The 18003-nt window shown below is 35.4% G+C and overlaps 1 protein-coding gene across 4 annotated transcripts in view; it reads left to right on the forward strand.

Annotated features, from left to right (window-relative positions):
• The window catches only part of HMGCLL1 (3-hydroxymethyl-3-methylglutaryl-CoA lyase like 1), a 167379-nt gene that overhangs the window by 34851 nt on the left and 114525 nt on the right, over window positions 1-18003 (forward strand). For all 4 annotated transcript variants that reach the window (XM_011375015.1, XM_011375019.1, XM_011375017.1 and 1 more), the window contains 2 exons: window positions 5501-5581; window positions 5814-5921. In XM_011375015.1, the coding sequence (XP_011373317.1) occupies window positions 5501-5581; window positions 5814-5921 (189 nt within the window). The remainder of the gene's footprint in view (window positions 1-5500; window positions 5582-5813; window positions 5922-18003) is intronic.

Genomic DNA, 18003 nt, shown 5'->3' on the forward strand with positions numbered 1-18003 from the left:
GGAGACTTCACTGGGGTAGACAAACCCCTGCAAGGAACCATAGACTAGTGTGTGGGTCCTGCTGCTCCAGAGGGCAGTGTAAGGCAGCTCACTGGCAAATGAGAAAGGACCCAAAGAGTTGTAGATAAATTTTGTCATCAGCCTTGAAATCTTGCAAAACCCCCTCAAGCCATTATATTGTAATTGGATGAGGATTTAAGAGATGTTCTCTTGATAATGAAACCTGCACGTTAAGCTCATGTCAGCCAGAAGGAACAAACCCCATTATCCTGCTGGAAACCATTGTAGCTATGGAATTTAAGTCCGGGGGTTCTCAAAGTTAAAATAGATGGTGTCATTTGTGATGATTTTGATGTTCAATATAGGACTTTGTGTGGAGCCTAAATATTGCAAGTTCATTTAATTAAGCTGGTGAGCAGCTACTGTGCTACCTGAAATAAAAGTAAATGAATCTGCTTACTGATTTGGAGCTGATCTCTTCTTCTGTGTACCCCGCTAATTCCCAGCCTTACTTCTTCATTTGCTTTAAGGAAAACAGATGATTATTGATTTAGCGAAATTATTGGTTCCTATTCCATCCGACTATGCTGGGGGACTTTGGGGAGAGCAGGGACTCAAACTTTTACGGCTCTTTTGGATAAAGGCTTCAAAGTCATCACCTTACTAAGTCCCATGGAGGTTGGAGTCTTGATTTAATTGATAGGTTTTGGATAGTTTTCACAGTGGGAAAGGAAAGCCAAAGTAACCTTGTAGGTGAGGCCTTTGGGGTCAATACAGTGTACTATTATTGCTTCCACATCCGAATGTGTAGTAAAAAATTGATGTGTGACGTTATTGTAATTCTCTCTCCTATAATTTCCAGAGGGCATCATCTCAATTAGGAAGAGCTGCATGTAATGAACATACCTTGGGGGGTCCCCAAATCCTTCTGATCTCTTTAAGTGACAAGTCTCTGTGACCAGTGATTTTGCAAATTGGAGCTTCTGACAAAGGCAGCCTCTGCATGGAGGCACTGCTCGGAGTTGTGGACCCCTTAGTGTCCTGGCACAGCTACCAGGTATTTTTTGAAAATCAGCTGTTAGCTTGCTGTCGAGCTCTTGTTGAAACTGGACACCTGACTCTTGGAGGGCTTGTGACATTATGGCCTATATTTCCTTTTTTTTTTTTTTGGTGGGGGATATCAATTTGGACTCAGTGACTAACAGAGTAGGATGATTTCAGCAGACGTCACTAATCAAATGGAAACGGTATATTCAAGAAAGTGGTCAGCCTATCCCTAGTGCAATCTCAGCTTTACACAAAAAAAGTAGCAGTTGCCCTCTGCTGCCACTCCACTGCCTGAAACAAAGGTAGTGGCTCAGTGGGGCCTTTCTAATTCCCAGTGCTTTTCCTAATGCTTGAGTCCGGTTGGATGATGTTTCGGCTGAGCTGAAATCTGATGATGTCCACTGAGCTGCTGCAGTTGTACAACCTGTCACAGCTATGCAGACCTGAAAGTGGATGCGATTGCTCTACTCGCTCAGCCGAACTCCAGGCTGTTCCCATATTTTTACAGACTCTTGGATTGTAGTCAATGGCCTAGCTTATGTATCTCTCATTTGGAAAACTGCAGACTGAGATTAAAAATACTTTCTTTGGGGGCGGGGAGGGAAGGCTATGAATTCTTACGGCGAATCATCGCTGCTGATTGAGTCATCTAAGGCCTATACACTGATGAGGCCCACTAGGGTCAAACTGCTAACTAAGTCTCCATCACTTAAATTGCCACCATTGCTGCCTTGATGAAACATAGTACTGCACATGGCAACATATTTGCTATCACAAAATAGGCAAAAAGTAAAAAATTCTGTTTCTGATGCAGAGGCCACTACTGCATAGGATTTGTTCAGCTGCTTGGATCCAGGACTTTTGGGAGGAAGGGGCATGTCTGAAGTCCTTACTGCAGGCTGTTGTTCTTTTGCTAGTTGGAGTTCTGTTGAGAATAGCCTTAATTAAATGTTTTATGAGATAAATTGAACAGATTTGGCCCCAGCCTTTGTTCATTAGATTAGGGAGCCAACAGAGTGCCCTTACTAACAGAAGAACTTGCCATATACCAAGATGGTATAAAAATGAGGGGTAGATATTATTGGGAAATAATTCTCCATGAGTATCTTGAATTTCAGTGTGTCTTGCAAAGGTTAAGGTTCTCTATGCTTGGGGTTCCTTTCCTGTAATGTAGTCCATTGTCTGTACAAGCATCATATGGTCCTCTTTGCTTCTCTTTGTGGGAGTTGGGGCTTGGGGAACCAGCACAAATACTCATCCTTTAGCTACTGCTATTTGCTGTGAGTGATAAGCTTTTTTTCTTCTCTGACTCGGGCATATTGTGCCTTCTGTCAGCATCCATGGCAGGCTCACTTGTTACCTTGCAATGTAGGGTAAAATTTCAGACCCTTCACCACTCTTCACAATTGGAAGCTATAAAAGATGTACCTCTTTCTCGATGTTCTCAAATAATCGATATTTATTTTTTGTCCATATAAAGTACAAAATGATTGCTTCTTCTTGGCATGGAATTCTTATTTAAGCAGTTATTCAGGGATTTAAGCTCCTTCAAAAAAAATTTGTTTGATATTTATTAGCTTCCAAGTTTGCCATTCTCATTTGCATCAAGCAGGCAGAACGGAGAAATGTGCATGGGATATTTTCATAGGATAAGCCTAAACGTGGTGTATATCATTCATCTTCATGTTCCATTGACTGGAACTTGTTCAGAAATAACTTTTAGATAAAGGAGAAACACGGTCTCGTCCTGCGTCGATGTAAAAGAGAAATGGGTTTGGTGGAATATCTTTCTCACAGATGGAAGGTCCAGCCAATAGAAATTTTATGTGTGCTGATATGAAAGTGAGCAAAACATGACTTTGGCATGGCTGAAATCATAGGATGCATGAAGGAGACTGGTAGAAGATGAAAAGCTAGTCATGAATCATCTTTTACCTTAGGTTGATAGAGCTCTCTGAAGGTGACTGGCAGATGCTGAAGGATTTTAAACCTGGAAAAAAGATAAGATTAGGGGAGAATACTTAGGAAGCTATAGCAACAGACTGAGTGAAGAAAAAGAGACAGTTTTAATGAAGCCAGTGACAGAACAGATTTACTAATACAATAACAGGTAATTATTAAGCACACTCTAAGTATTATGCATTGTGCTGGTTGGGTGCTGGGTTTTTGCCAAAATAAAACCAGTAACAAATGGACCGATTAGTTGTAAGTGGTAAGAGAAAAGATAAAGAAAAGCATCTGGTGGGAGTAGAAGAGTAAGGTTGGGAAATAATGTGAGTAGAGGAGTAAGGTTGGGAAATAATGAGATCAGTTTTGAATCATCGAATTCTATATGCATTTAAGTAGATATGCCTAGTGGGCATGATTTGTGTATAGCTGAAGCTCCTTAGGAAAGTCAATACGGAGATAGTCATGCCCAGGAAGAGAAGGCTCTCACATCACACCTATTCGGTGAATATGTGTTAATTGACTTAATTTTTGTGTTATTCATTTGTTTTTGTTTTGTTTTGTTTTGTTTGCTGATAAAAGGGGGAACTTGTTACTCTTTGAACTCACTGAACACATTATAATTTTCTTCTGATTTCTCAGGTGTTCAGGTAGAGGCAATATGCACCCATGCCTGGAAAGACAAAATAGTAGCATTAGATACAAGAAGAAATCTAAAATGATATTAAGTGAGAATATGTTCTGCTTTAACTGAAATGGCTGTAGTTGGTGGCAGTCTATACTTTCTTCTGATTGCTTGTTACTTCTGCTAGCTACAACAGTGATGCACAGTGATATACTAAGCATATAGTTCACCTTAGAAAACACTATGTTCTTTTTCGTTGTTAAACTTTGATGTTTAGTAAAGAAGTACCCTTCGTTCATGCATGCTCTAAGCTAATTGCTCTTGCAAATGCAGTTTCAGGACACAATCAGTGATAATGAGACCACATGGCTTAAATTGCCTAGTTTTATGTTTCATTTCTGCAGTCTTAGGACTGGAGATAATAAAAAAGAAGAGTGAGCTCCTCTTTATTTTCTCCACTTTCCCATACTATCCCTGCCCTTTATTGCCTGATTGAAATTATGCCCTCTTTTTAAATGAGGCATGATTTCATGACTGCCATCCAAAACCGAGCCTAAAGCTAAGGAACACCATGCTTCCTCTCTCAACCCTCCACCCTTCCAAGTTAACTGCGTGCGTCACAACCTGCTCAGATTATGCAGAAATAAGAATTCTATTTTCTTCTTGGTTAATTTTTGTTTATTAAATTGCCTGATTTCTTGGAAATTGTGAAGGGTGGTATGTGTATGTTGTAACAGGGACCATCTGGGTTCCTCTACTTAGTACAGAATGCTAATAAAACCAAGTAACAGCTTTGGACTCCAAAAGAGCCCGTGAGCATTTTTCTATGTCATAGAAACAAACTGAGCTCTGTATTCAAAGCTACCACTTCACCAGTGTATGTCTTTGTTACAGGGACAGAATGAAGCAATATAAATTGGTCAACCTAAATTCATCATCCCTGATGAAAGGCAAAGCACAAAACCTTGAAGTACAAGTCATGCTGATCTGAATCAATGCTATCAGCTCTTCATTTGAAGAACTTAATGAGTTACCCACACTTAACTTGGCTCAGTGACACCAGGAGATTGTTTGTACAGTCTGAAAAGATGTAGCCTACTTTTAATTTTAACTGCAATATGATGTTTAGAAAGACTTCTTGGTTTTTCTGTTTTAAACTAGTGTCCTTCTAAATATGGTATGTCCATAGTACTTAATTTAGGGACACAGATTCCAGAGTGCAGATCTTCTTGCCATTTCAGAGTTGGCTAACGGGTAGAACACAGTGTTATGTCAGGCTGAGGCTATTCCAGTGGGATATCAAGGGTTAGATCCTACTGGGCTGAGCGTTCTGTCTTTCTGGAAGCTATGCTTAGGTGCTGGTTCTGCTGTGTTGATTCAGAGAAAAAATAAAAAAAGCACACCTTCTTCCTAGCCTCAGCTTTCTGAGCACAGGACAGAAAATCAAATCCACACTCTTCAAGTTCGGGGTATAGAAGGCAGCATCTTGTGTGACTGTGCTTGCTAGAAGTCTATTAACACAAAGACCTAATTTTTTAATAAACTCTATCAATGGTAAGTAATTTATCACATGCAGAATTACCCAACAGATTTGTTCTTTAGATCTTGAGTAAATCAACATTTCCACAGTTACATCTTAGAAATTAATCTTTTGAATTTTAGTCATAACTAGATTAAACATCACTAATTTATAAGGAAAAAAATGACCTTATATTACCAATAATATAAACCTGGCATTACTTCACTCTATTGACTCCTTACCACTTTAAATTTCTGGGATGAGAATTTAATTTACAAATTGTAATTGTTTGACTTTTCAAATCAGCAGGTTCGATAATCTAATGGTCATCTGTGTTTCTTCCGTTGTATTTCCCTTTACAGGAATCATCCCAGTTGTCTGGACTCCCTGAATATGTTAAAATAGTAGAAGTTGGACCTAGGGATGGACTGCAGAATGAAAAGGTAGTTTGATATCAAATTTATATAGTCAATTTCAAATGGTAAATTAAATATTTATATTTAGTAAGATTCTAAAGACTTACATGGATTTCGTATGCTATACTATTATAGTTGTTCTCACTTGTTAGTAGAATTTATAAATAAGATTTGCTTTCAGTTAGGAAGTAATTTTCTACTTATGTTTCTGTAGACCCCATGCAAATTACTTATAAAATATCTTTTAATGTTTTCATAGGTTATAGTTCCTACAGATGTAAAAATTGAATTTATCAATCAACTTTCCCAAACCGGTTTGTCTGTAATAGAAGTGACCAGCTTTGTGCCCTCCAAATGGGTACCACAGGTATGTAATCCATAATTCCTTAACTAGATCCTTAATCCAGCTTTCCCAAGATTTAGAAAGCAGTGTGATATACATTGTGATATTTCCTGCTATAATTACTAATTCGCTGTGTTCTTATAGTGGCCCATGCACTCAGATATGATTAAATAAAAACGTCTTTGATGAAATATATCAATTAAGTCCTAAAAATATTATTTAGAACTCCATCTTAATTCTATGTGAGTATATGATCCAAAATAATGAGTAGAGGAGAAGGCTCATCCTTGACATCTTTTCACTACCATTAAGTTTAAGGTTCCCCAGAGATTTTGTCTTCAGTAACTTTCTTATCCTGTGCTCTCTTCTTTGCTTATCCTTCCAACATCAGTAGTCCCGTCTAAGAGAATGACAGATCTGTGTTCCTTGTCCTCCTGTCTCTGATAACCTTCAGCTAGATGTGCTACAGCACCTCATCAGTGGGTTCAAAATCAAACTCATTATTGTCTGTCCTTCTTCATGCTAACAGCTCAACTGTTCTTTTCAGAATCTTGGATTTGAATGCTCAACGATTTGTCTCCTAAGTGTAGTAAGTTACTGACTCATAAAAATTTTTATTCCTCAGTATAGTTTATACCTGTCTCTTCTTTTCAGTCTCATTGATACGTTAATAATCCACATTCTTGTTGACTAATTATTGTGATGGTTTCTCAAATGATATTTGTAATTACAGTTTCTCTTTTTCTTTTTCTCACGTATTTTGCGCATTGCTTCTAAAATAATCTCTGAGAAATATCAGCATTCTTAGGCTCATGTTCTAAGTTCTTTAGAGATTCCCTTCTCCCCATTGAAAAGGAAACTTCAACCCTGGTATTCAAGGCCTTCTACACCTGGTCTTTTTTTTTTTTTTACCTTTCCTGTCTTAACTCTATTTTCCTACTTCATTCTGCTAAAGTTCTACCAAACTAAATTGCTTTTTGTTCCCTATTTACATGTCCTGCCTCTTTAGCTACATAGTACTTTATCTATACTTATGCACATTTCTATTTCTGCATTGCTCTGAAGTTACAACAAGATGATGGGAAAGGGCTTAAAACATTAAAGCTTTTTTAATTGGAAGGCATTGGAAGCAACAGAAACCACAGTAGGATTAATAGTATTGGTAATATATTACTTTCCACCAAGTCATTATTCAAATATTAGAGTTACTTTTATTCATCCTCAAAATAGACTGTAATTTTTCTTCATGTAGTTGTCACTGTTTGTAATTATATATTTTTCGTAAATATTTTCCCATTATCTGCTTCCCGAAATACAAGCTTTCGGAGGTAGTGACCATATCTCTCTTGTTCATCACTGTATCCTCAGCACTTGGTGCCTATTGAGTAGGTGCTCAGTAAATAATGGCGAAATGAATAATGAATCAGCGTGAAAAAGTAATAACATGTTACTTTTAATTATTTGGTATGGTCAAGTGACTTTTACATTTGTTCACATATTTGGCCCTAATGAAGGTCACAAATATTTTCTTCAGGAAGACACAAATAGCTTGATGAGACTATATGTATACCCTTTATATTTTCATTTTGTACAATGCTAGCCGTTATTGTTTCACTAGCTATCATTAATTTTAAGGGAATGTGAGACCCTGTTATCACCTTTAAGTCTTTGTGAAATTGCTTCTGTGTTCGATACAGTTAGTGCTCATTTCACATATTTGATTGTCGTTGGAGAGACATCGGATAGTCTGATATAACTTTAGAGTAAGTGTTAAGAGAGAGAACAATTCATGGTAGTATTAATTGAAGACCAACCAAAATTATATTTCAGATATTATATTTTACTCGTCCTCTTCAAGATACTTTTATTTCCCAATAGTTTTATAAAGCTGCCTACAAAATATTCTTTGCTACTCTGATGCTCATGGTCACATTTTAGTATTACACAATGCCGGAAATCTATTGGTTATTCTTCCTATTGATCTAGGACACACCCAATGACATTTAGAAGGACAAGGCTAGAACCCATTCTAAAGGGTCACACTTTTTCTTGCACAACTAGTTAAGAGAAAAGATGGACAGAACAAAAAGGAAGGCAGTCCTTCTGTGAGCAGTAATGGGAAAATGCCTTCTGGCCTCAACATTAAGTAGATACATGTGATGAGACCATAAAATAATATGATTTATTCTGGGCTTGGTCCTGAGGTGAATTTGGGACTTAACCTATTGAGATTTAATGAACTCTCCCTGGGCTCAAAGTATTTTTGAGTAAATGATAATTCCCCACGTAGCTCTTGAGGACAGCTGTGGTGAGGTGGAAGTACCTCTGATACTGTGTTCTGTCTACATTCTGCCTTGAGCTTGGAATAAGTGACTTAACCTCTTTGAACCTTGGAAATCCCAGCAGTGATGCCTGTAGTATGGAGGATTTGGAGCAGCAAGGCAGGCAACAAGGTCTCTGTGTATTAATGCTCAGACTGTAACAATTATTTACGAATCAATCTAACACTTAAAAATATGGACTAAGTACAAGTAAGTCCAGAGCACCTGGCTCCTGACCAGTTCTCAGTAGTGTTATCTAAGTGAATGCCTGACTGACGGTCAGACTGACTGACTTACCCTGGGCTCCACAGGAGTTAACTGCCTTCTCTTTAATAAACAACTTTTTTCTTAAAAATTAAAATATGCGTTTAGTTTAAATATTTGATTGGGCCTAATCTGAATAATTAAAGATACTAATCTTTCAAAACATATTTAGTATATGTAACATATACTAAAGAATATGTTACATATTTCATTTTTAATACTTATGATTACATGCATTATAAACAACAAAGAAAGTGTTTGAAGTCAATCACATGGTTGTACAAGAGCAGTGTGTCCCAGTCAAAGATATTATGAGATTGATATTCCAAAGTTATACTGGTCAGTTATATAACTTATCAAGTATTGTCAGGGGCAATATTCAGAATATTTCATTTTTACAATTTTATTTTCCATAGTTGTGTTTGTGTTTCAGAATTCACTGAGCTTGCCTAAGAACATTTTAATTGCTGTAGTCACAGGTTATCTCATGTAACTCTGCTGATTTCATTATTTTTATGCTAGCAGCAAAGGCCTTAAGTCAGCAGAACTAATTTATAATGTTAATTTCTCTTTTTAAATTTCATATCATTTCCTCTTATTTTTTAAGAAACCCCTATGACATCAGACTCATCAAACTTAAATAATGTCTGAGATTTGTGACAGAACAATCAGTACAACAGCATATATCTAATTGTCTGAAGTAATTTCTATTTTTAGAGATAGTGAGTGTGGCCCTAAATTGGTTCCTTTAATTCTCTGAATCTTCTCCTATTTCTTTCCATCAAACATAGGTCATGGGAATAGTCATCTAGTTTATGTTTAGATTGCTGCTTGTTCACTTATTTCTTTTTTTAGTATTTTAAAGCTTTTTTACAGTTTCCCTCCTACTGTTTTGTTTGGCAGCGGCTTTCTAACTAAATCAGCTAAAGAAAAGTTCCATGGTAGCAGGGTGCCATATAAAACAGGATCCCACACCTATAATCTAAATGGCCAGAGATGATAAAGTACTTGCCATTTAAGAAAAGTGTTCTTTACAACTTATCTAGAAAAAGGTTTCCTTAGAGTGACTTATAAGAACATTTGAAATAAGTCCAGATACCCCTCACTTCAAGGAAATGAACAACAGTAACAAGAGAAAGAAAACATGTTTATAAAAATAGGTTTACTGCAACTTTGGAATGTGGCTCTCAGTAGTAAGCTATTTAAATTATTATAAATACAGCAATTTTTAAAAGTAAACTAGAGTTTTACATTCATCCTTAATTTAGCCATTTGGTTTTAAAACATCTTCATTCACATGAGTTATCATAAAGTGATCATAAAATAATAATACAGTAAATGCACACAACACTGTATGTTTGTGTGTGTCATATGCAAAGTCTTAGTTATAAATATTTGCTCCCTGTTTAATTAATTTTTAACTGTTGGAATGGGTGGATCACAAATCTTGACATGTCAGCAAGGGCCAGAAATAGATTTACTCTATAAAAGTAGAAAGTAATATACATAAAAGACTGTAACAACTATTTACAAATCAGCCTAACACTTAAAAATATGGCCTAAGTACAATGTAAGCAAGAAGGAATGTGTAAACTTTTTCCTACTCTCCTTTTACTGTGTGTTGCAATTAATTCTTTATTGGTAATGAAAACAAATTTTACTGGATTGAAGTTTAAGATTCAGATTTACATTGATGACATGCAGGAGGCTATAGTTTCTGCTACTGAGTCCCCTCCTGGCTTCTATTCCTGGCTCTGTTCTTTTTGAGGGGGATGGGTGTGTGAAGAGGCAAGGAAGGGGGTAATTTAGCGGAAATGTTGATTTAGAGTGTGTGTGTGTATGTGTGTGTGCGCGCATGCTCGCCGTATGTGGGGGAAAGAGAGCACACATGGGAGAGAGTGAGGCTGTGTGCACAGATGCACAGAGTCTCCATATTCTTTTGCTTAAGAGGCACAGTTTACTGGCAGGGTAATTTTATCATCTGAGAAGTGTTCCAGTGTGAGTCTTATTCATTATACTCCAGATGAGTTGGCCCCTGCCATCTCTCTGAAGAGTATCCTGGTGAAATTTACCAAGACCCCAGTTCTCATTTCATGGAGTTATAGAAGTCCTTTTATTTAGATGGGTTGAGGAGAAGGAGCGTGGGCTAAAAAGGGAGCAAGATTTAACCCCAACTCTTCTGCAAAGGAGACTGATTATGCTCAATTCTCTGTTTAGTATACTTTTTTTACTACACACTAAGATGAACTGACTCCTTCTTAATCCCTGTTCTATTTAGTAACCTTAAACCTTGCATTTGCTATTTCTTTAATAGAGTTGGATCTGTTTAATTATCACAGTTAGCATTAGGAACTAGACAATTCAAATCACCCAAACTAGTCATTGGCGAAATCTCCATTTCCTTCTTTTTTTCTCCTAAATTAGTAGTCCAGGAACACATGCTAGCTTTGCTTCATTTAAAAAAAAAAAAAAAAAATTAAAGAAGTCGAAGTGTATATATTTTTTTAGCAGCAGTCTCTGAATATACTAGGCTTGTTTCATTTTTTAACTTATTTGAGAATGTTGAATTTCTTACATGTCAAATAATTTTTGTGTGTTCAATATTTTGTCTCAAAGAACTGAAGACTCTAAGTTCTTTAGTTAATGACCTCAGACGGTTATCGAAAGTTAAATGGGCATAAAATTGTTCTATGAGAGCTATATACACATAGAAAAAATAGTTAACTCCTCAGAAAATAGAAAGTAAGCATACAATATTTTCTACCTCATTGTGTTCCCAGCATTTAATGACATGAACCATAGACTCTTCAAATTGCTTCTGTAAGTCGAATGATTTTTTTTCATTGACTATGTAGCTTGTGGCAAATATTCTAGCCGTTTGTTTTTGTAAATGCATGTGTACATGTGTATTCAAATATGTGCCATTGTCACATATTCTGGAGTGCTAGTAAAATTAATGCTGGTCTTTTTGATTATTTGCATAACAAATAACTCAAAAATGTGGTGGCTTAATAACAATATTTGTGCTTATGGTTTCTGTGCATCAAGAATTCAAAAATTTCTCAGTTGGATACCTCTGGCTAGCGGTTTCTCAGAGATGGTGGTTACAGCTGGAAAATCAGGGGCTAGGAGTCTGGGGGATACTGGGGGCTGACTGGGCACCTCTTTTTCTTCATGCGTTCTCAGAGCCTCTCCATATGGTCTCTTTGTATGGGATAGTTCGGACTTCCTCACAGCATGGCAGCCTTAGATAAAAAAGGTGACTCTAATCTGCCAAAGCGAGTATTCCAAAAGATAGGCAAAAGTGGTATGCCTTTTATTACCAAGGCTTTTAAATCTTATAACATTACTTTTCCATAATCTTTTAGTTGAGCCTGTTACAGAGACACCCAGTTTCAAAGAGAGGGGATAGCATTTTAGAAGAGCACATGGGAGAAGAAATATCATTAGAGCCATTTTTATAATTTGTGACATGTTTTTAAAATGGCCTAGTGATCTAGTTATATGTTTTTCTTACTAATAATTAAAGAATAAATGCAGTCAATAGAAAAGCAGATTCTGCATTTTGAAATCCCCCAATTCCCTCCCCCACCCCAAAGAGATATTTTGGCACTGTCAGGGCTGCTAATACTTATTCCTACTCACTCTCTTTATAAGATTTTCTTGCCTCAAATTAGATTCAGGTTAGTATTTGAGGGAGAGGTGTGTTGCCTAGACAAATTGAGAGATGAGGGGGAGAAAGCTGCATCCACATCCCTCTTCAGATCTTTCTCATCCTCATCTCTGGTTAAGGCAGAAAAGGGGGCACAAAGCTGGTGAAACATTCATAGGCATTTGCTTTCATAACCACTTCTACTCTGGAGTAAAGCCAGCTTTTCCCTGAATACTAGTTTCTATACATGTAGCCTAACTTAGAAAGGAGGTTACAGGAGGGGAGAATCACCTCCTACCAGAAGATGTGAATGGAAGGAAGAAGAAAAAGTCAGAAAGCAAAAGTAAAAGTTAGAGCTTGTAGTTTCCCTCCGTAGCCCCAAATCCTTGCCATCCAACTCTGAAAATAGCGAGCCCACACAGCTGCTGGAATTACTGCCTTCACTGTAGAATATGTTATTTCTATATCCCCTTGAAACTGTCCCTTCCAAGTTTAGACCTGCTCAGCAGAGTCCCAACTTCTGGACTAATACCTTTTCAGAGAGTCTGTTGTAACTATTTGGCATGCCTGGCATGTACACATGATTCAGTTCAAAGTGTTAAATATTTAGGTAATGCCTTCTTTTGAAAGAGTAAAGAGCAGGAAGGCTTTTTATTTAGGGCAACTGTCAGCATTCTCCAGAAATGAAAAGCAGCAATAGCAATTAGATTTTTGTTGCTTTTTTATTAGCACAAAACACCCTGCATTATTCTAAGTTTTTATATTAAAACGTTCCTCTAAATTTGCAGTCTAATTTTTCTCCTTTTAAATTAAAATAATCGCATGCATTCTGAATACGGTACTAGGCATTCTGCAAAGTGGCAATGAATTTTGATGTATATCCTGTACTAGTGTTGCTTGTATAATAGTGAATATTACTTATGATTGCTTTAAACATGGTGGCGAAGTAACTTCTAGCATTCCTTTGATAAGTGGGTGGGAGTTTGCTCAGTCCTTTTCTGTTTTTAAGAAGTGATTAACTAGAATGTGATATTTTAAAGTTGTCTCATTTGTACCGTTATATTGTTGCTATTGTTATCACTTGAAGCAAGCAAATTTTTAAAACACCTTATCTCTTACAGAAAAGAACGTGAAAATATGATAATTTTTATTAGATAGTGGACACTACTTTTTATTCTTTTTTTAACTTGTTTAAGGTTATGCTTTGCAATAAAATTGGGAAAAGTATGAGTTGCTAACATTGTACATATTACTCAGCATTCAATTTATTATATAGCTAAGATGTTTCATTATGGTCTTTTGCAGAGCAAATGCAGAACATAAATAGGAGCAACAGTGCCAGTGATTTTACTGGTTAGATTTTAAAATTTTTCATACTGAAGGTATAATTCAATATTTTTTTGGATGTTTTTTCCTCATGAGGCCAAAATTCATGATTATACTTAAAGATTTATTATGCTCAGCAGGCACTGCTTTTCTAATTAGTTAATTTGATCAATGTTTTGATTAACAAATTGGGTTTTTTGGTTCTTAGGTTTATAAGAGGGACCATAGAAAAATGTTAAAGTAAAACATTTTACCTCACTTTTTATTATATTGAGTTTGTTGTTTGTCAAATTTTCTCTAAGTTTTCCCCATGAAAGAAACTTTTAAAGCCATTCGATCACATTAAAATTCAATTTTTGTGTCTGATTAAAATTACCTTAAAATTTGGTCGTCTTAGAACTATCTGTATGCATTGACAGCTGAAAGATCTGTACATAATATAATTGCATAAAAGCAGAATAGAGGTATAATTTGATACAGAAAGAATTGAATCTAATTTTTTAATGGTCTATTCCACATTACTCTGATTAGTTTGTTGATAAACATTGTCAATGTTATTTTAGTGTAAACTTATTCCATTGTTATGACTTCTGACTAAGCCACTTAAGTGCAATCTTTTTAAGGGAAGCAGAGTCTGCACCCTGGACTAGACTGGAAGGAACTAAAGTACTTCCCCCGTGCTCCAGTTATGGCTCTCACATGGAGAATCACAGCCATTAGTGAAAACTAGATTTAAAGCTCAAAGTGTTAAGAAATTAAATGAAAACTGGTTTACTCACCAGTTTTAATTATGTGACAAGTAGCACTTGTTTTCAGGAATTCATGATCCTTGTACACTGAGCACTGGAAATGAAAATATCATACCAAATATTTGTAAATAGTTAGATTCTGATTCTAAAGACACATTTTATTGATGTGTTTATAAAGAATTATGCTTTCTAGTTAATTATTTTTAATAAACAAGTAATTTTTTTCTAATTTTTTAGACACACATTAATATAAAGTTGCCTGTTTAAACTCTTGGAAAGTTCTCTAGGAGTAATATGTAGTAAACACAGAGAATTAGATAAATATGAATGTTAAGATATATTTCAAAACTCACATTAAACAATAGATTTTTTTCAAAACTTAGACATTGAGACATATATGTTAATGTTTCACTTCTTCCACATTTGATATAATAAAAAAATCCTAAATTACATTTTTTCATTTAGAGTATACTTGTAAGTAGAAAACACACTTTATATATTTTATTTTGTTATACTTCTAAAATTTTATCCACATTTATTTATCTTGACTATTCAATTTATAGAATTAAAAGCTGATTAGAATTATAATTTTTTAGAATAATAACATTTTGTAACATCTGAGTTTTAGATATTTGTTCATTGTTAATATGTAGAACATTCTTTGAAGAATTGTTCATTTCATAAATGTCATGGACAACTTCAAATTTGTAATTGCAGACATTCATAGGTTATATTTTAATTGTTTTAGGTACTCACATTCATGTTTGCCTTTTAAAATACATAATTAAGTACTCTGAAATATCAACATGTTGAAGCAAATTCATGCTAATAACTTTAGAACATGAATACTACTTTGGACCCTCTTATACTGCTCTGATGTGGGATCCATTAATAAATTATGACATTATTCTTAGTCAAGGCTGAAGCATTTAATATGGAGTTCAGCTTATAATATGCAGTAATAAATGTATTGTAACTCCAGGTCCTACAGGTTGCAGGTTTCCAGAGCTTTTAGTAACATTATTACATTAATTGTTTAGTTATAACAACATATACATTTTCTGATGGAACAAGGGAAAATCTAAGACCTGAGTTATTCATCATTTGATTTGGCAAAGTCATTTTTATCTCTCTGTGCATTGGATCCTTTCCATTTATTCATTTACCCATCCCTTGCTTTTATTGTGTCTCTATTAAAAACTGCATTGAGTTCTTTGTTGGACTCAAAAATTGAATAACATGTAGTTGCTAACAATAACCATAGTATCTATATAATAAGGCAATTGTAAAGTGGAAAATGGAACTGAAAGCACTAAAAAAGTTAAAACTCATACAAGGGTTTTAAAATGAAGTGAATATCTGTAAATGAGTTATAATAAAATTGAACCTAGTAACCAGAAGATATTAAGCAGTTTGTCATTGGTCACTCTGGCCAGACTTTCAAAGTTCTGTCTTCACTTCTCTTCTCAGCCTTTTGGCTAAGATCAGGTATAAAGTTTGTCTTCTTTACTATTTACTAAAATAGACATCCGTAGATCCATATGATGGCCAAATTATTATAGTTTGATCATACAAACTTTTGTAGTGATGGCGTTGCTAGTCATGGTAATAAGGCCTTTTTTTGTTTACAGCCCTTTCTTATCGCCACTTGTTTTACTGGTAGTGAGATAGTCTCCCTCAAACAACCCAGGCTTACCCTCTCTTCTCATCACAGATATTCACTGTGGGCAGAGGTGGCTAACAGAAGGAAGTGTAAATTTAGAAGGGAAACTCTGTTTATAGTCAGTATAGAATGAGTACAATTAGATACAGTATTTTAACAATCACTTCTGCTTCCATGCATGGGAAATAACAATGTCAGCAGTGTTAATATCAAACAGAAAGACATGATATATGAGCGGCAGCACAGTTGAATGGAAAGAAAATTATACTGGGAGCTTTGAGACTTCTTGCCCCTATTTCAGAGTGATGTTGAGAACATGATTGTTTTGACATGGGAAGACCAGGAGGGTGGTCACAAAAGGCATTGACCTGAACAAAGAATAACTAATGCATAGTCGTTATGTTTGTCTTAGTGAAGTGGGAAATGTTATTGAGTAAAATGACTTTGGTTTCTCTGTCTGGAACTTTGGTCTCCCAGTTTATAGCCCACAAATCCATTGGGTAGATTGGGTTGATTCCATAATTTAAAAATGAGTATTTGTAGACATTAATACATTGCGATTAAAATATCTTGTCTGAATTTATAGTAAAAGAATAGGGATCATATGCTACTTGGTTTGGTCACTCTTGAGAAGCATGTGTGTTCCATCGACAGAAGGCAGTACAAAAGTCCTTAGAACACAAAGGTAATGTTGAATAAGGAAGTACTACAGGAAATTATACACCAGACCAAATTAGTTTTAAGGCTTCTGGACTTAAGAAGTTTTGTGAGTATGGTGTCAAACCATTTTAGCAGTGGCAGCCAAGACAGGGTATTGGGTAGGAAAAAAACTGGATGTTCAATTTTCCAGAGATTTCCTGTGTTTATTATTATAAGACTGTGATTTATTAAAACTGTCTTATTTCTTCAGGCAGACTAAGATTTTTCTCTGTGCTACTGAGGTTAAGATATATGGGGCTTGTGCAGAGAGTCTGTGAGTGAGACGGGGTTATAGTACCCAGGCTACAATGGTATTCATAGCTGGGGAGAACATTTTCACCCTGGGTTGTCAAGAAGAGCTCTGGTCTCATTTTTTCTCATTACTGAATTTATGAATGTATTACCTTTAAAAAGAGTTACTGCTCAAATTGAGTTTTGAATTATAGGGTCTGAAACCACATTATTTACATTTTTATAGTAATCGATGGCATGTGTTAAAGAAATTGCATGTTCTATATCTGTCTTTCCTGCTGCACTCCTGCACACAGAAAATATTACTATCAGTTATGTCTCATCTGGCCAGTGGAGATTGTAGGCAAATACCTTCTGACGTTTCCTGCTTATTTTAAAGATATATGAATGTTGTCCTGGGTGATGGTGGTGGTGGTGGGAAAACAAAACCAAAGATCCTTTAAGTATATTTTTAAACATTATTGAGCAAACTATATTAATGAGCAGGTAAAAAGGAGGGTTATAGTTCCACAAGTTTAAGTCTATTTCCTGGAAAAATTTTAAATGGCTTATTAAATAAATAGACAGTTGATTCATGAATAACACAGAGGTTAGGAGTGCCGAACCCCTGGGCACTTGAAAATCCATGTGTAACTTTTGACTCCTCTAAAACTTAACTAATGATAACTTACTGTTGACTGGAAGCCTTACAAATAACATAAACAATCAATTAACACATATTTCATATTAAATGTATTATATACTGTATTCTTCAAAAAAGTAAACTAGAGAAAAAATGTTATTAAGAAAATCATAAGGAAAAGAAAATACCTTTACAGTATTTATTTTTAAAAATCTGCATATAAGTGGACCCATGCATTTCAAACACGTGTTATTCAAAGGTCAAATGTACTCAGAAATATGGATATACCAAGAATAAGCCAATCTGACCTCACTTTTTTCTTGATAGTACTTCTGGAGTGATAAGAGGAATACTAGAGACATCATAAATCTTTATTTCAGAGAAATACTTAGTTATTGTTATGATATTGCTAAGAGCAAGATAGGAAATTCCACCAAAGCAGATATTTTCCAAACATTGTTTATTTATTTTATCCATAGAACTTTTTTCACCCTGGATAAAACTTTATTTAGAACCTTAATGTATGCTACAGATAGAAAAATTACCATAAAATATTCA

The sequence above is a fragment of the Pteropus vampyrus genome, unplaced genomic scaffold, assembly GCF_000151845.1.
Source record: "Pteropus vampyrus isolate Shadow unplaced genomic scaffold, Pvam_2.0 Scaffold260, whole genome shotgun sequence".
Lineage (NCBI taxonomy): Eukaryota > Metazoa > Chordata > Mammalia > Chiroptera > Pteropodidae > Pteropus > Pteropus vampyrus.